The sequence below is a fragment of the Penicillium solitum genome (assembly GCF_028829755.1).
Source record: "Penicillium solitum strain IBT 25940 chromosome Unknown utg000003l_segment0_segment0, whole genome shotgun sequence".
NCBI lineage: Eukaryota > Fungi > Ascomycota > Eurotiomycetes > Eurotiales > Aspergillaceae > Penicillium > Penicillium solitum.
The window spans coordinates 1200057-1218902 of record NW_027072123.1 but is presented as its reverse complement, the minus strand read 5'-3'; the positions used below and the strand labels follow the sequence as shown (position 1 = coordinate 1218902).

The following is an 18846-nucleotide window of genomic DNA, read 5'->3' as shown; positions in this document are numbered from 1 at the left end:
GGCAACAAAATCAATAAGAAGCTTTGGTAGTTCAGTGGTAGAATACTACTCTTCCATATCATTTCATCTGAAGTGGTTGATAAGTAGTGGCCGGGGTTCGATTCCCCGTCAATGCAATATCTTTTATCTTTTTGATTACCTACCTATATGTTTTTAATATTCATTATATCATTGAAATGATTGCAATGTCTTTTTGCCTGTTAATGGATTTGGCACAGTTGTTCTGGACTAAGTAAGTACAATCCCGATGAATGACATCCATAGATGGATATCAAATCTCGGGAAGTCAGTAACTCTGATAACCATGGTCGGCCATGACTCAATAATATATATATATTAAATGGAATCCTTATTATACCATCTAATATTCATATTACAGCTTACTGGGAGACTATAGAACTTGAATATCACACCAATCTCCTGTCCCTGTAAAGAAGTCTATGTAGTATAGTGAGGTTCTTCATTTTTTTCGGGCATAAAATATATATTGTTCAATATTTTCCTCCGTATACCGCACATGACTTCTCGAGTATTACAAAATGAGCGATCTAGCCATTGGATTGAGAACCATCAGTCAATCACTAATCCGGCTCTATTACTGAGACATCCTCGACTTTATTCTGCTATAGAGTACATTGTAGACATCCCGATTGCAGATACAAACAACGATATCTCGTACTTTACAATAGTACTAGTGAACATGTGACATTTAGGTACTTTTGTCAAGACGAAGGTGATTGATACAGCTCTGTTAGTTACTCGTACTCGTATTTAATCCACTCAAATCATCCCCATTCCCCTGCAAGTAAGCTTCTTTCGAGTGCCCCAGGTGGATTTTACCTTTTGACAACCAAATACCCGCATAAAGTTTATGCTGTGTATCATCACACCACGTACGGAGTATACCTACAAGCGAGATTTGATTCTGCCGCAATTTAGATATCACATCCAGAAGTACCGATATCTCCCCTGAAACAACTGAAATAATAGATACTAGTAGAATCTTCCCTGCTAGCAAACTAGTAGAATCCTGTGACCCCCTTGCCAAGGAGGGAAGGAGGTTACTATAGCCTATGCACCGTGTTCACATCCTTGTTGTGAATTCCGCACTAACAGAGAAAGGGCCACTGCCGTCAAGCGTCATGGGGGCTCCTTGTTATCCGGGTTTAATTGCGGTAGGATACCATGGTGGCTTGCTTGGCTTTCTTGGCTTGCTATGTCCTTTGACACCTGTCAATTCTGGCTAGTGGGAGTGGGGTCGATAATATCAATTTAAAATACAAATTTTGGGTTGTAATTTGTGCTTTTTTTTTGTTGATTGTCTGATATGTAGACTGTAACTGCATCATTGAATCTCCTATTAAGGGGTAGGACACATTTCTGTATGTACAGGGGTAAAGCACTGTCGAACGGTATAAAAACAATTCTGTAATGTAGAAAGACCCAAAATTTTCTGCCCCCTCTTACATCGTACTTTGATCCCGTAAAAAAAAAAAAAAAAAAAAAAGCAACTGGAATAATGATCCGCGCTACCTAAAAGGGGAAGGTAAAGTTGACAGCGAATTGATCGGCATAGAGACGGGCGGGGGTTTGGTATAGAATACATATTAAATTACTATACTTATACTGTATTAATGTTAAAATTAAGAGTCTCAGCTTTGATGCTAAGCATCTTCCTTAATATATTCCATGTTTTTATTAGATTGAATTGAGATCTTTCAATATAGAGCCTGTGCTCAAGGTGAGACGACTATCAAGGGGACATTAGAGATAGAGATTCTCGGAAGAACGAGAAAGAAGGAATATAATACTAATACAGACAGACTGTATTCAAGCTGATTCAGTTACGTACTTTGTATATTCGAGAAGCAAGATCCCTGCACTTGCATGCTGCCAGGTGGAAGCCACCATATATATTATTATATATATTATTATTATCTTAGCTGCCACATCCATCGACCGAGAGAAAGTGTGCCTAGACCATGCATAGTAATATCATCTCCACGCACACACCGGAAGCTAAGCCAGAGGCGTTTTTTAGTACATAGTACAACTGTACTCTGTACTCCGTAGTTATGGAGAGTAGGTATGTCTCAGCTGAATTTTCTCTCAATGCATATAGAAAAATGTGTACAAAGTACTTCGCACGTATAAAAACAAGGCTTTTCTGTACTAAGCACAAAGTAGGCACCTATAATGGGTCGCATGATGTACATTGTACTTCGTACTTCGTACTCCACAGCAGTGTGTGCCATACGTGCATACGTACAAATCCTTTGAAGAGGTACTTTGAACGCGAAACAAATTAAGGAAATTGCCGCCCCAGCCCTCGTGGGTGACGTGGGGAACATTAAAGATGATCTGAGCGACAATGCACACGGGTGATACTCTATTATCTGTTATGGAGTATACAACATATAGTTGTACAAAGAACTGAAGTTTACCCCTAGTTAAGGCCCCCCCCCACTTGTGTCTTCAAGCTACTACTATGTATATTACCAGACTGTTTACTTAATTAGGAAGGTTGGGTATCACTGGCTCCTGGACTCCACAACGGAGCCCATCCTGGCGACTTTGCTTGGCGAATCACTCAAGACATGCATGCCGTTGTCTTCCCGCACCGAGACAGGGGACGGCAACGGTTATGCATTGGGATGTTGCCGAGCTGAATCCAGGATTATTACAGGGAAGACAAGGATAATGACAAGGACCCAAATTCATTTGTACATTTCACATTATTGGCGGAACTTGACTCATATCTGTTGGAATGTTGGGGCCACCACGCCTTTAACGTACGGTGTAGTACTCCGTACAATTCTTTGCACAATTCTTTATCGTATGTTGTAGACCTTATATGTATGCAGACTTGATAACAAAGCTGAAATATCCATGAAAAAAGCACTTCAAATTCCTGCCATAAATATGTACTGAGAATGGACGCAAAGAACGCAGAGGCCCAGGAAACCAAAAAAAACAATAAAAACGCCGATCCCAACGCCGTGCTCCCTTGGGAATGAGTCATGAGCTGATGCAAGAGACAGGCAGGAGATATGTACCCCAAAACAAGGACAATATTGAAAAAAATGTGATCAAAGACAGTGAGAAAGAACAGTAAAACATGGATCGCAAATAAGGGAATGAATGGAGTAATTGGTATGCGCGCCCCCGTAACTACAAATCAGATCGCAATCAAAGATGCAGAAAGGCAAAAAAAAGAAGGCCAATCAAAGAGAAAGAAATGGTCTCAACAGATCAAAGGTATCAACTGGCTGTAATGGTTTTGCTGGAAGGGTTTCAACACACGCTAAATCGCTAATATGAGGTCAAGTGTTGGCTGTGCCAGTGTTTACACTCGGATCCGAGTGGATCGGAATGCAGTGATGTCAATCGACTCCGCCGAAAGAGATGAGTTATCATCGACTTCAATGGCGCCTGTCGTGGCCATTGAGGGCTTGTTCGCAGCAATGGCAGCAACCATGGCGAGTCGGGCCGCGGATGGAGTAGGGGGCGGCTTGGGAGGTCCTTCTTCCGCAGTCCCGTCTTGTTGTCTCTGCTCGTGTTCTTCTTGTTGTTTCTTTTCTGCCATGATACGATCGACCTCGTTGATAGCCGCCTCGAGTAGCATCTTGAATTTCTCCTCCACGCCGTCCAATTCCGTGCCACAATCGCCAGATCGGAGGACTTGGTAAGCTGCTGTCTCGCAAAGCGCATGAGCAAGTTCTAATTGCTTGTCTGCGAAGTCAAAAGGAGAGTCTTTCCGAAGTGCGCTGGTCCCAGAGATACCGACAACTCCAGATGTGGTCCGGGTGCTGCGAACACAAGAGAGTGGCCCGGTCTGTCCCAGTCCACTCGGCATATTCATCATGCCTTTGCTCAACAAGCCCGAGCGTAGTCCGGTGCGCGGCATCAATGACATCTGTCCTCGTCTGATGTTGTTCCTGGCCACCCCGATATCGCGTACAATTGCCTCGAGCGTCTGTTGTGTGTGGCCATCATACTCAATGATGACATTGTGCCGCGTGCTTACCAACATGTTGTGTTCTTCATTGGACTCGACTGATGGGGCCTCATCTGTAGTGCGCTTCCGACCTGAACGTTGACCTTGCTCGGGCGCATCCTGTGGTGTCCCCAGGGCCAGAGGTTCTGGGCCGGGACCCTTTCTTTCTGCGATCGGAACGAGGTCATTGGTGTGGATGGAGCAAACAGAGCTGTTTTTGCGTCGGCGGGACTTGAAGTTTGCGTGGCGTCTGTATGCTTCGGAGTATTCATCGTGTTTCTTGTGAGTGTGTGTAGCGAGTTCTGAAACGCGAGTGATCCAGGCAGGAATATTGTCTTTCATGTGGGTGAAGGCCCCAAGAGCATCCATTGATGCCATGGCCATAACAAATTATTGAATCCCCCGTTGCCACACTTTTTCAGAGGCTCGAAATTAAAGAATGGGCGGTCACAGTATTATAATTGGGGAGGTGTTTCTGGTGTTCGTTTCGTCGTAAATCGTGAGTTCGACCAGAATTCGTAAGGGTGGAGAGACAAAAAGGTGCCGAAGAAAGCGAGAAGAGAAGGGATTAGTGACCCCTCAATGATATATGATCTGCAGTTAAAAGTGCAAGTAACGGTGAAGCAGAGAGGAGGGGGAGAGATGAAGAGAATAAAAGAACCTTTGGGAATGGAGAAATCGAAGAGTATGGTATTGGTATGGTAAATACCTTGTTTAGTGGGTCATACCTTGGTACGGTGTACGGAGTACCGTATATTAGTAATATATACTCTGTCCATAACCTGATGTATTTGATAGGAATCCTGTGCCATATCCTGCATATCCTAGGGCTAACCGCATCTACAACTTCTCTTCTTTCATTAATGATTGGACCGCTTGTACCATGATCACTCAAGCGGTGAGGTGGATTACTGCATGTGTCAGTGTCAGTTCATGCAGACTAAGAGTAGTGTTGCCCTAGGGAACTGAGTATACGGAGTACTCCGTGCTCCATTAGTACTTTAGCTTCCTCTACGGAGTAGTTATGTAGTTGACCATTGGATATGGTAACAAGTCTTGCATAGGCTCCAAAAAAGTTTGTGATGATCATGATGAGAATGGTCCGGATCATCCAAACGCTGTACTCAAGCCACCCATTCTTCGGAAAGTCCAGCCTCCCAGCAACCGAAATACATGGGGAGATAGCTGGAGACCTGGAGATTGTTGAATTAGACCAGGCCAATTAGAAAAAAAAAAGACAATTAAATTTGATGAGAACCCTGTACGGAGTACTTTGTAGACTTTGTAGACATCAACCGTGACGGGTACCATTCCTAAGATAGGTTTGACACGTAACGGTCGGGGACCAGAAACCGGGGATTCGGGGATCACGGGGATCACGGGGAATACGAGTATTGTGAAAGTAAAATACTCCAATACATACCAACCTTGGAAAAAAACAAATGGAGTTCCCTGGGACACACTATTGGGGAGCCGGACGATCCCTCCCGCGGAAGAACCGGGAGTGTCCCTGGTTGGAGGCTCGGGTCCCACTGTGTTTTGATAGGCAACGGTGGTTGGCTGATCGGTGGAAATCGAGAGCTGGCCATTGGTATCATACACTTCTTCGCATTCGCTAATGTACAGTCCTGGGAACTTCCCAAGGTATATGTCCATATCAGGCCCTAACCCTCCAAATCACTTTGAAAATAATATATATATTTTTTCAAGACGACTACATTGAATGTTCTAGTTCTAGGCTTCACGCGTGACATACAAATAACTCATTCAACATTGGGCTATGCTAGTATGGAATATACATGTCGAATCTACTACTACCTAGGCATAGGGGTTTATGTTTACAAGGGACGATTCGACTTCGAAAATCCATGGATTAAGTAGGTGTCCAGGGGACACCAGGAACGTTTCTCGAAAACAAAACAAACAGATCCATGGGTGCAAACCAGGCTCACGTGGCTTCAAGCCACGTGAATTATCCTAACCTGGTCGCGTACGTCCCATATCAGGGATCGAAGAATTTCCTCTCAGATCAAAACCAGTAAAATTCCCCCCAATAACATCTCAACCGACCGCAAATTTCCATCCCAACGCATGAGAACCAAAGAAACCAGGACCGAAGCGTGGGAGGGGTGCGGCGATGAACGTTGAGAATGCTCAACGACCAGAGGCCGCCCAGGTCTGAATCCAGCCATTGACAGTGCGCTGGATGGCCTGGGCGGCGGCGAGGGTCTCACGGTGGGCCTCATTCAAGGCCTGGGGAGCGGCGAGGCCATCGCGGTGAGCCTCATTGAAGGCCTGCATGGCCCTCTCCAGTTCCTGGAGGTTGCCCTGAAGCTCGCGCGCCCACACGCGGTGGACGGACATGGTGGAGGCGGCATGAAGGTTATCGGAGGAGAGGTCAGGGGCCCCGATCGGGGACTCGGGGGCGGTGGGCTTGGCGCGGCGAGTGCGCTTGGTGGGTTTCTTCACCACCGGCTTCTCCTCGGCCTCGGAGGGCACGGAGGAAAGCTCGTCGCTGGAGTCCGCCGGAGCGGGACTCATCTCCTAGATCCATGCGTTAGCTGGATGACAACACCAAAGAGAAGTCAGAGGATCGATGTTACGTACCTTGGCCTTGGCCTTATCCTCAGCGGCCTTGCGGCGGCCTCGGGTGGCTACGCCGGGGGGAGCGACAGGGGTGGGAGTCGCCGCGGGAGTCGGGACGGGAGGAGGAGGAGGAGGAGGAGGAGGAGGGGGAGGGGGAGCGGAGGGGGAAGACATGCTGGCTGGGACAGCTTCAGCCTCGGTGACCTTCACAGGTTGGTTGCGGTGGATGCACCGCTTCTTCTTGGCTTTGCAGTCAGCACAGGCAGGGTTATTGTTAGGCATTTTGGTCTCAGACACTCTTTGAACGTGCTGGTGGTAAGGTATGTGCTGGGATAATGTGGGTAAGAGAATGAGATTTGAAGGCACTCACTTTCACTAATGAGATTGAAGGAAATGAGAAGTCAAAAGGTAAGTGTCGCGCGTGTGACGCGGATTAGTCGTTGGATTAGTCGTTGTGGTCGAGTTGCGACAGGTTGACAAGAGTGAAGATTCTTTCAAGCAATGCGACAACCAGAGCAACACGTCAACCTCACATCAAGCAAACCACGCAAATCAAGCATATTTGATAACCCCACTCATTCGGTGCAGCTTCTAACCACCACCTACGGAAACTACCAAGGCATTGAACGGGGGTCTTTTTCGAAGTATTCCATTAATGCGTATAGACGCAGAGCCTTATAACTTAAGATGAAAACATTCAACGTAGATGGCCCAATTCATGCTTATTCTTTGGAATACAACTTCGCCTAAACGTGTAGAAAATGAATGTCTTTGTAGTATTGGTAGAATCACGGCCACAATTCAACCTCATCCCACCGAGAACCATCGCTTCCGTCAATCAACGTCCAGTTCCATCTTTTGGCGTCCTCTTGATCAGTAAGATCTAAACGCTCAACCTCATCCGGTCGAATAACGACAACTCGGAAATTTGCCCGGGCAACGGGGTCATTGAGGTCCAGAACCTTTTGACCTAGTTTGAGATCTAGTTGGCTGGGAGTTGAGGATCTAGGTTGTCCAGGGTGAGGATTTCGGAAAGAACCTAGATTCTTGGTCAGTATGGGCTGGCGATGACAGGAAAACAGGGCTTTTCAATTTGGTATAAGATCAATGTAGGAATAAAACACAAGAACCAATATAGAGACAACATACCTCGTGCGACAGGGGAGTGGTTTGCAAAGTATTTTGTGACAGCCTTTTCCCATGTCCACTTTGCAATGTCGCTGTCATCATCCCCCTTGACCCTCAATGCTTTTCTTATCTCATTTCGAGAGGTCTTCTCTTCCTCTGCATCCTCTCCACTTGGGTTGCCGATTGCATATGCCGTCCCCTTGATGCGCCACTGAGTCATGAGATCCTTTAGCCAGAACACCGCTTCAATCGCATGACCCGAGGACTCTAGTTGAGGAAGCTTGTCCATTCGAGCATCAGTGGTAAATGACAGCATGTCACTTTCGAACACGGGTGGATTGCCACCCCCTTCCACCTGCTGATCCATAGCTTCCTGGCCCTTAGGGTGGAGCTCGAGTTCTGGGAAGAAACCACGACAGCCACAAGTCCGCACGCGAGGTACAGGACGCTGTTGAGCATTGTAACCAATTGTTGCAATTGTGAATTCATATCCAGGTGTTTGTTCGAGATGAGAATCAAGGATATCACGCCATGGGGCAGGCTGTCGGTTCTCTGACGGTGTGCTCATTGTGGCAGCCTTTGTTGACAGACTCAAAGAACTGCTGGGGAAACTCCCACTGTATGCTTTGATTGCACTGAGGCGCCGTAGGGCTACCTGCAGAGAGCTTTGATGGCCGATAGAAGCCGAAGCTGGAACCATATGTCAGTATGAAGGTCTTGGCCTCTCTCTTTCTCTTGCAAACGCTGACGATTGGATTGGCGGGGTAGACTGATTTCTAATATTGAGTTCAGCCTGCAAGATGAGATAGTAATGGGGAGAGAATGTCGATTGGATGTTATACGTACATATATGTACGAAGCAAGCTTGGAGTAGAATTAGAGATAAGCGTTAAAAGAAGAGTGACATGGACCATGGTTGGTCGATATGGAGTGACATCACGTTTCGATGGTCCGTGCGTAATTATGTGCACCTGGGAAGCATCTGTGGTGGAGACTCGCAATCGCCAACCAAAAACTCAAATGAAACCCAATCGACATAAGTTGCCATGCATAGATTTCAAAGGGCTTGCATCTGGAAGAGATTGGCAAATGAACGTCGATTTGAAGTGGAATTGGCTGTCAATCGCCCGATCTCTTCGTCCCACATCTATTCAATAAACAAATTGGCCAGACAGTACTCAACACCACGAAATTTCCCTTGCGAGATTCCAACACGCCAACTGGAATCCAAAACCCATCCACTAGGATGGGAACAAATTCAAGCTCAGGTTGAGCCCTATTTCGGCAACAATTGGAATTTCGCCAGCGAGAAGGAGAAAAAGGGGTTCCTTTGTATTGGGTTCTCCCGCGCCTTTAGTCACCTTTTCCCATTGACGCTAGATGATCGGATTGATTTGACATGCAAGATGCTTTACTTGTCCTTACTTATTGATGGTGAGCTCTCATGGCCGGAGGTTGGGTTTTGGACATCTATTGACCTTTGAGATAGATCAACTTGAAAAAATGAGCTTTACACAAATGCTGTCGTATCGGGACAGGGTTATGACAATTGCGCTTGGAACAGCGAGCCCCGACAGAAGTATTTGCCTTGAGTGGATGCTTCACGATACTGTCCTGGCCATGCGAAGTATGGATGAGGTTCTGACAAATGACGTTGCCCAGGGATTTTGTCAACTTCTGCAGGCTCAGACATCTCAAGAGAGGAGCACAATAAAAACTCTCGGATCATACCTCAAATTTAGGGAGATAGATGTGGGCAGACCGTATGTATTGTCGTTGTTGTTTATGTTCGGATATCATTGTTGAGTACTGACGGCCATTTTAGATACTACACAGCTCTCATTAGATTCGGTGCCAAGCTCTATCTTACTACCCCCGAACTCAAAAAGACCGCTGCTTTGGAAAGCACCGCATTTCGGCATGTCAGTGTTATGAATGATATCTATAGCTGGGAGCGAGAATGGAAAGTATACCAGGCGAACCCAACCGATGGTGCTCGGCCACTCTCCGCCATCTACATTCTTGCCAACGAGACAGGACTACCATACACAGCATGCAAGCGCTTGATGTATAGCTACTGTCGGGAATTGGAGGTCGCTCTCAAGCAATCCACTAATGAAATTCGACACAACAACATGGAAAGCTGGACACATGATCTCGAGATGTACATCAAGAGTCTGGAATACTTTATGTGCGGCATCGAGTTATGGAGTCAGTGGACTCCACGATACCGACAATGAAGCCTCTTATTTTCCGGATCAGGCCTATCTTGATGCAGGTCCCCATTAGTAACCCGACCCTTCGCGTCTATCTGTATGAAGATTTGGTCGAATAAGGGATTGACTGAGTTGTATATTATCCCTGACTACGGATCGAGAAGGAGATCCAAGAAGCATATAGAGAGTCAGAGAATTTACAGCACCACAAAATGGACCTCAGAAGCCCCTGAGCTTGAAGCTTTAGCTAGGTTTGGACTTACATCTCTTTTAGGATCTGTCTTGGCCGGAAACTTGGATTCCTCTGATGTGGAATTGTTGATCCCACACATTGGAAAAGGCCCAATCAGGATCGGCCTGCCGGGTTGGAAGGCAAGGTGGTTTAATATGGTCAAGGAAACCTCGTACCGAGTCAGATACTTCCCTGTTGAAGCCTTTGCCTGATCCTAGGGGTTGCAGTCGCCATGTGACGTTGAAGGTGATAGATAACTACGTATGGAGAAGACTAATAAACTGAAATGACCTAACATCCAGTAAATATTATCTGATGATCTTGTTCCCAGCTAAGTACTAAGCTTGATTTTGACCAGTTTGTTCATTTTATAATTAAATATTACATACAATTAGACACTGACTTATACCTAAGCCTCCTCGTTATTGGCTTTCCCTGACTGTCTCTCATCTCGATAACCCTTAAATGCGTAGATCGCACTGAGGAACATCCCTAACCCACCAAGACCAACAGCCAAATATAACGCACCCCTATATCCTTTCAAAACATCATCGGGAGTGTGACCTCCATTGTTTACGTGAACTTCCACAGTGCCGGCGAGTCCTAAACTTAGCGAGATGCTGTAGTTGACGATAGTAGTCACCAATGATGCAGCGACGCCCTGATGCTTGCGCTCGACCGCATTTGACAACATCAGAGTCGCTGCAGGGAACGACATATCCATACCCCAAGGGATAACTAACAAGCAAACGAATGTCAGGGCCCAATAGGTCTGGTGGACCGGAGCAATTGCCATCAAAACATTGCCTAACGTGAAGGCAGTCATTGACAACACCATGATCAACCCGGGGCGCATGCGGCCCATCAGCCATCCGGTGACAACACATGCGATGATACCCACCGGGCCCACGGGGACAAACTGAGCAGATGCCAGGAGAGGAGTTACCTGACGGAACTTCTCTTCGAATCGCCAGAAGTAGTAGATCCAGATTCCGAATGAGCCCCAACCGCAGGCAACACAACCCAGGACAAACGAGACATCGCGACTGAATGCATGGAACGGAATGAGGGGGTGTTCGGCTACCCAGAATTCGACACAGAAGAACGCCGCGATCAACAAAATTCCAATGATCAGAAGGACATAGACGTAGGGTTCGCTCCATCCCACGATAGGCGCCTGGTTCCATGCGATGTTCACAAGCACTAGGCCGCCGATACCGCAAGCTCCACCAAGCACATCAAGAGCTTTTAGAAGGCCCAAGAAGGATTTATCAAAGGGCGTGTCATGGTGAATAGACGGGATCACGAGCAGGCCTAATCCAGCGCAACAGAGAGCAACGATAGCCTGGGTCCAATATGTCCAGGGCCACCAGGCCAACTGAGAGAATATCGCACCGAAGACAGATCCCAAAAGGGCACTGTTCGGGGCAGCGGCACCGAAGATGGCAAAAATCATATTCTTTCTCTTTCCTTGTTGGTAAGTGGCTCCAAGAAGAGCCAATGCGTTGGGCATCAGCAATGCGCCACCGATGCCTTGGAAGACACGTGCAAATATGAAGAGGATATAGTTCGAATAGACGCTGAGACCTGCAACAAGAGACCAAAGCGCAATCCAGCAGAATCCGATGATGAACATTCGACGATAACCGAATAGATCGCCGCACCGGCCAGACACTAAGATGAATGTGCCCACAGTTAAGGAGTACCCAGCCATGAACCAGCTCAAAACGCCGGGGTCATCTATACCAAAGCTATCGCCGACAATATCAAGCGGCGAAAGACATATTCCGATATTGGTTTGTGTCATAAATTGACCCATGCAAACAATGGCAACGAAAAAGACCTCGTGGATGGGCGAGAAAGTCGAAGCGAGTGACTGCGCCGACTCGACCGGCTTTAGATTCATGCTGCTGTCCCCCATTATGAATCAAAATCATATATCCAACCTCTCCAGGTGTTGGGGAAAAGAGTGAAGGGTACGAAGTGGAAGATTTGAGTCGGTAGTTCTTGGATCCATCTCCCGTTCATTTTTTTAGGGTTGGCCACCAGGCGTTAGAAAAAAAGAACTGGGTCTTGCAGGGGAGATGGACATAGTGTTGCCGCTGATTACGGCTTGTCCTGTTAAAATTCATAACTGACAACCTTTTGTGGGCCACATTGTGAATTTGATCCACCGCGAACCGCGAAAGACGTTCGGCTTCGGAGTCGACTTCAATCATATCAGCAAGACGAAACCTCATAATTATGACTAAAATGAGGAGTGCTATTCTAGTGCTGTTCTAGTACTTATGATATCTGAATATGGGGGAAATGGGGACTCATTCTTCATTCGATGGCGCTGGGTGTGTCGATATTCCAGAGGATCCTATATCCGAGAATTCGGATATCCGGCAATACGTTTTACGCGACAACTCTGGATTTGATCTATTATTACGTATCCAGAAGGCACGCGTTTCAAACGAGGGTTTTCTATAGAATTACCTGGAAGACCTATTCGCAACCCGACGGCGTAGGGTCTGCGGACTATTGACGAGAAGATCATGACTTCTTGGAGGTGCGATAAGTCTGACACTTTATCGTACTTTTAAGAAATTAACCCGGCCAGATATGAACACGTCCAGTCGCGTCCATACGAGCACGCGCTCAGTCGGAGTCAATATCTTCATAGTGATGGAAATCAATCACATTTACACCTTTTCACCTATATTCTATATTCTATATTCTATATTCTGTGATTCTTCTCATGCTTCTAGCTTTAACACTAATAGAGTGGTGAATATTTTAAAAAGAGACAGTCTCATACTAATTTCCCATAGACGCTGGAGTGAGGTATAAGTGAATGCCGTTAGAACAAAGCCAACCTCGAACTAGCCCCCAAAAAGAAAATGCGATGAACCTACAGACCCATCGAGGTAGGTAGAATGGCTTAAAGTGTACGGAGTAGTTCGACTTGCTTTCCGTATTTTGCTTCTATTATACTCCGAGCTCGCCATATGAGAAACCAATCACCCCAGAAGAATCCCGCCAATCACTTAATATTGCGTGGCAATCGTCATAGTCAGTCTTAATTCTGTCAGATAAGATATCTACAAACTTATAGCCAACCAAATCAGTTCAAGCCATCAAAAAGAAGTTAGATCTAGTGGAGACTGAGAGCACTAGAGTCTGGTCCTGATTATCAAGCACTGCGGGGGGGTTAACCGGGGAGTTCCGATTAAAAACATTGAGTTGTCTAAAATAATAATTCAGAGAGATTACTTTTTTATCTCATTCAATACATATACATATACATATGTGTATGTTATATAATTGCTTTTCCCCCTCATCAATACCCTGTTTATGCAACACCGTTAGATCGGCAATCATGACAGCTCCACCACTGGACCTGTCACACCACTTGTCCTATGCGACCAAGAACAAGAAACCCAGCAGTGTAAAAGGGTTCTATAAATACTTTCAGACACCCGGAATTGCTAATTTCGCTGGAGGTAAAAAAAAAGAAGAGAAATCCACTTACTTCTAACATATACTAATTCGACTAGGTTTACCACATGTATCCTATTTCCCCTACGATACACTCGAAGCAAAAGTCGCTCTACCTCAGCGATTCGAAGCCAAAGATAAAAAAGATACACACTCCGGCCAAGTAACAGTCCCCAAGGAGAGTCCCACAGCAGATGTCACTCGCAAAATCGACTTAACAACCGCCCTCCAATATGGCACCGCCGAAGGATACCCTCCTTTAACTACTTTTCTGCGCTCGTTCACACGAGACCATCTCCACCCAAATGTACCCTATGTGGGTGGTCCCGAGGTGGTGTTGACCTGTGGATCGACCGATGGCTTTTCAAAGGCCATTGAAGCATTTACGAATATATGGAATCCCGACCGGGATTGGATTCAGCAGCGGGAGGGTGTCTTGTGTGAGGAGTTTGCTTATATGAATGCTATCCAGACGGTGTCGCCGCGTGGGTTGAATGTCGCCGGGGTCGTGATGGATGGTCAGGGTATGCTTGCTAGTGGGAAAGGGGGATTACAGGATGTGTTGGAGAATTGGGATTTCCGGCGTGGCAGACGGCCTCATTTGATGTATACTGTGTCGTGAGTATATATCCTTTGCAAAGAAACGGAAAAGCAGAAAGAAAAAAAAAAAAGGGGTGAATGTGTGCTGACAGAATGATGAGAACTGGCCAAAATCCCACGGGTGGAACTCTCTCTGTCGAACGCCGAAAGGAGATCTACGCCCTGTGTCAGAAATACGACGTGATTATCATCGAGGACGAGCCATATTGGAACTTGCAGTTCCCATCCGCTTATGAAAAGACGGTTCATTACCGTGGCTCATCCTCAGAACCAAATCTATACACCAAGAACTACAACGCAGAGGGCAAATCCTCAGGCTATGCCTACCTGGACTCACTCGTCCCCTCATATCTATCCATCGACACAGAGGGTCGAGTAGTACGACTCGACACTTTCTCCAAGACCATTGCACCGGGTAGTCGTCTCGGCTGGATCACAGCACAGCCGGCTATCATCGAACGTCTCACTCGCATAACAGAAGTGACAACTCAACAACCATCTGGATTTGTTCAATCACTAGTAGCGGAGATGATTGTTGGTCAACAGGATAATAAATCCACCAAATCATCCAAACAGATCGCTTCGGGCTGGCACATGGATGGCTGGGTACGGTGGCTGGAAGGGTTACGCGCCGGGTATGAAACGCGCATGCAGGCCATGTGCATGATTCTAGAAGAGAACAAGTATCTTTTCCATGGATCGAGTGAAGACCACATCGATTCCTGGGAGGTCGTTGATCGAGTGCAGATGTATGAGTTTGTCTGGCCGATGGGTGGCATGTTCGTGTGGGTTGAGACTCGGGTTGATACCCATCCCTTGCGCTCACAATATTCCCCCGAGCGACTCGGACAGGCGCTTTGGATTCATTTGACCAAGAAACCTCATCTTTGTCTGGTCGGCCCGGGGTCGATGTTCGCTGCGACACCTACATCTGCCCAGAAAGCTTATCGGTATATTCGTCTTTCTTTTGCCCCTATGGAGGATGTCGAGGTGGCACCTTTCACCCAGAGATTGGTGGAGGGCTTCCGGTCGTTTTGGCTGCGCAAGGATCTTGATGGCTTGGGTGATGAGGATGCAGTGGATGCTTTGAATCTACCGGGGATTAACCTTTTAGGGAATGGATGCTGATAGACTAGATAATCTGTTTCAGAATGTTCTTAGAAACGCCACGAATCAATAATGGCTGAGGTCCCCTGTATTGTGGCACAATGTACGGAGTACAAGTAATGTGGATAGATACTTCAAAGGGATTAAAACTGAAAGCGCAATAAAAGCCCTACATGAGAATGTTCCAATCGAAGATCTTGAAGATCATGTTGAATTTGTGGAGATTTGGACCGCGTTCCTGGCGATCCCGCAGATTCCCGGTGGACGCCCCTTGAAATCCCCGATGCCTGCAGAACAAATGGACTATGTGCAGCACGATTTCTGCTCATCTGCATATGCCACATAATTACGGCCCATCTCAGTGGGTAGTGTCAGTTTGTGAAGAGTTTTTATCCTTAATTTGAAAGTTGGTGCTACTCCAAATGTTTCACGTACTAGCCCGGCGTGTTGGATATACAACATAGTATATTTTGGAGGTGAGTTTATTCTAAGACGGTTGTTTGGTGCCCTCTATCTCTCTGACAAAACTGTTTCTCTACTCTGTATGTACGCAGTAAACTGTTCTCGAATCACGACATTGTACTTTGGCAGGGTCCTCCGTGATTAGGGTCGAAAATTTCCGCATTGTATCCACAAGTGACGCCACTCGCCATTTGTTTTCTAACATTTTAAGGGCATACCCTTTTGTTTATCAGATCAAAAGTGTAAATGTGAAGTTCCCAACAAAAGGAAACCAATCCGCGAAGTAGTTACAATGGTTATCAGATATGGAGTATAGGATGTTGGCATTGCATAGCCGGATTATTGCATAGCCCCCCGGGATATGATATCGCCGACTGTTCACTAAAACAGCTTCCACAACATACGAAAACGAGAAACGAGTGAAACACAGCACCGGGGTCCGGTTAGTTATCTTTGTGTCTTAGAAGTTTCAAGATGTGGAGATTCGGCACGATCTACACTCCGAAGCGAATAAGATCGGCATGCCGTTATTATTAATCCCGACTCTTCCAAGGTGGATACTTTCTTCCTGACTAAAGATGAGTAAGACCTACTGCGGCCATCTTCCGCTGATTGAAGTGGATCGATGGAAGAGATTGTGGTATCAACAAGTAGGGACTTATGCATCGAGAGGCACTACAGGAACTTTAAACTTGCTTACCGGCGCTATAACGGGGAAACAACGGAGATTTCAGGTGTCAGGATTGTTCTTCATATCCACAATTGTAACCTCAGAAGGATTTACTTCTAATTTCGGTCGCTACTTGTTGGGCTTAGGCTTGGCTACGGACTACGGAGCAATGGGTACCTAAATCGCGTGTTGAGGAATTAGTCTGAGGTGACAAAGGGTTCCGCCATGTTCCTGAATCAAAGGTGGATCGCCATGCTTGCAAATCATTAGGGGACCCGGAAATATAAATCGTTCATCTAGCCTCGAGGAAATCACTAGGAAACAAGCTCTGTTATATTCCCTGAACACTCTCCCCTACAACCGGAATTATAGCAATCATGCGCAGCCTCTTCGGCCTTGCCCTGCTTCCACTAGCAGCTGCAGTTCCCCATGTCTCCCACAAGTCGGACTCGACTTACGATTACATCGTCGTTGGAGGTGGCACCAGTGGCCTCGTTGTTGCAAACCGATTGTCCGAGCAGAAGAACACCACGGTCCTCGTGATTGAAGCTGGCGGTTCCGTATACAACAACCCAAACGTGACCAACACTCTCGGATACGGTAAAGCGTTCGGTACAGACATTGACTGGGCCTACGAAACGACAGCCCAAGAATATGCCGGTGGATCCTCACAAATTGTGCGTGCCGGAAAGGCACTCGGAGGAACATCGACCATCAACGGCATGGCCTACCTCCGTGCCCAGGCAGCCCAGATCGACTCATGGGAGGCCATCGGAAACAAGGGCTGGAACTGGAAGAATCTCCTCCCCTACTTCAAAAAGAGCGAGAAATTGCAAGATCCGGCAAATTACCCATTCTTGGAGGGATCCGGTGTTGCCTTTGACCCGGCCTACCACGGCTTTACTGGGCCCGTGAAGGTTGGCTGGTCTTCAACACAGTTGAACGACGGTCTGGCTCAGAAGTTGAACGCTACCTATCAGAACCTCGATGTTCCTGTTCCGTACAACCGGGATGCCAATAGCGGAGACATGGTCGGATACAGTCTGTATCCCAAGACGGTTGATGCTGACCTCAACATCCGTGAGGATGCTGCTCGTGCCTACTATTATCCTTACCAGAACAGAACCAACCTCCATGTCTGGCTCAACACACACGCCAACAAGATTACCTGGAAGGATGGAGAAGAGGTCACCGCAAACGGTGTCGAAGTCACTCTTTCCAACGGCAAGAAGACCGTGGTGAAGGCTACTCGTGAAGTAATTCTCGCTGCTGGCGCATTGAAATCCCCCGTTCTGCTCGAGCTTTCCGGAGTCGGAAACCCACAGTAAGCATAGCACTGCCTCGGTTTAGCATTTGACAAAAGCTAACCCAAACTCTCCCCCAACTAGAATTCTTTCCAAGCACGGAATCGCCACCAAGGTTAACCTGCCAACTGTCGGCGAAAACTTGCAGGATCAAATGAACAACGGCCTCCAGTTCGAGTCAAAGAAGACCTACGGCAGCGACAAGAGCGCTGACTACGTCGCCTACCCCTCAGCTGACCAGCTCTTCCCCAACTCCACCGCACTGGGAGCCGAACTTCTTCGCAAGCTTCCCGCTTATGCAGCTCAGGTTGCATCCGCCAACGGCAACATCACCAAAGCCCGCGACATCTACCGTTTCTTCAAGATCCAGTGGGATCTGATCTTCAAGGATGAAATTCCTGTTGCGGAGATCCTCCTATCGGCCTCTGGAGCCGCATACAGCAGCGAATACTGGGGCTCTGTTCCCTTCTCTCGCGGCAGCGTTCACCTTTCTTCCGCAGACCCCACAGCCCCGGCTATCATTGACCCCAAGTACTTCATGCTGGACTTTGATCTCCACGCTCAGGCACAGGCGGCACGCTTTATTCGTGATATCTTCAAGACTGAGCCATTCGCTGATATGGCTGGTGCTGAGATCACCCCCGGTCTTTCTACTGTTGCTGCTGGTGCGGATGACAAGGCCTGGTCTACTTTTATCTACAGCAAATGTACGTGTATCTTTCGACTTGCTTGGGAGCTCCATTGCTAACATTTCATTTCACTAGTCCGATCAAACTTCCATCCGATTACCACAGCCGGCATGCTGCCCAAGGAACTTGGTGGTGTTGTCGATACATCGCTGAAGGTTTACGGAACCTCCAACGTTCGTGTCGTGGATGCTTCCGTCATGCCTTTCCAGGTCTGCGGTCACCTTCAGAGCACCGTGTATGCGGTTGCTGAGCGTGCGGCCGATATCATCAAGGAGCAGTCGTAATTTGGCATCGCGCTCCTATATTAACATAGTGTACGCATATTGAACAACTAGTATTTATTCTGAACAATAATCGGCCGTTCTGTAGCCT

At 47.0% G+C, this 18846-nt stretch overlaps 7 protein-coding genes across 7 annotated transcripts; 3 read left to right on the top strand and 4 right to left on the bottom strand.

Moving 5' to 3' along the window:
- Nucleotides 1-3346: 3346 nt before the first annotated feature.
- On the bottom strand, nt 3347-4381 carry N7455_004346 (uncharacterized protein; the record flags this gene model as incomplete). The annotated part of the gene is made up of 1 exon (XM_040958150.2): nt 3347-4381. The coding sequence occupies one exon, from the start codon at nt 4379-4381 to the stop codon at nt 3347-3349; it is 1035 nt and encodes a 344-aa protein (XP_040811289.2).
- A 1770-nt stretch (nt 4382-6151) lies between these two features.
- Nucleotides 6152-6865, bottom strand: N7455_004345 (uncharacterized protein; the record flags this gene model as incomplete). The annotated part of the gene is made up of 2 exons (XM_040958248.2): nt 6152-6541; nt 6605-6865. The coding sequence occupies 2 exons, from the start codon at nt 6863-6865 to the stop codon at nt 6152-6154; spliced, it is 651 nt and encodes a 216-aa protein (XP_040811390.2).
- Nucleotides 6866-7371: 506 nt separating this feature from the next.
- On the bottom strand, nt 7372-8625 carry N7455_004344 (uncharacterized protein; the record flags this gene model as incomplete). Its single annotated transcript, XM_040958157.2, has 4 exons — nt 7372-7622; nt 7733-8401; nt 8461-8504; nt 8558-8625. 4 exons carry the CDS (start codon nt 8623-8625, stop codon nt 7372-7374), a joined length of 1032 nt encoding a protein of 343 aa, XP_040811348.2.
- A 132-nt stretch (nt 8626-8757) lies between these two features.
- On the top strand, nt 8758-9951 carry N7455_004343 (uncharacterized protein; the record flags this gene model as incomplete). Its single annotated transcript, XM_065604776.1, has 3 exons — nt 8758-9145; nt 9201-9474; nt 9558-9951. The coding sequence occupies 3 exons, from the start codon at nt 8758-8760 to the stop codon at nt 9949-9951; spliced, it is 1056 nt and encodes a 351-aa protein (XP_065461676.1).
- A 617-nt stretch (nt 9952-10568) lies between these two features.
- Nucleotides 10569-12080, bottom strand: N7455_004342 (MFS transporter; the record flags this gene model as incomplete). The annotated part of the gene is made up of 1 exon (XM_040958262.2): nt 10569-12080. The coding sequence occupies one exon, from the start codon at nt 12078-12080 to the stop codon at nt 10569-10571; it is 1512 nt and encodes a 503-aa protein (XP_040811343.2).
- Nucleotides 12081-13523: 1443 nt separating this feature from the next.
- N7455_004341 (putative aromatic amino acid aminotransferase) lies at nt 13524-15370 on the top strand (the record flags this gene model as incomplete). The annotated part of the gene is made up of 3 exons (XM_040958148.2): nt 13524-13647; nt 13702-14260; nt 14344-15370. 3 exons carry the CDS (start codon nt 13524-13526, stop codon nt 15368-15370), a joined length of 1710 nt encoding a protein of 569 aa, XP_040811309.2.
- Nucleotides 15371-16858: 1488 nt separating this feature from the next.
- Nucleotides 16859-18758, top strand: N7455_004340 (GMC family oxidoreductase; the record flags this gene model as incomplete). The annotated part of the gene is made up of 3 exons (XM_040958257.2): nt 16859-17805; nt 17870-18492; nt 18550-18758. 3 exons carry the CDS (start codon nt 16859-16861, stop codon nt 18756-18758), a joined length of 1779 nt encoding a protein of 592 aa, XP_040811354.2.
- Nucleotides 18759-18846: the final 88 nt, after the last annotated feature.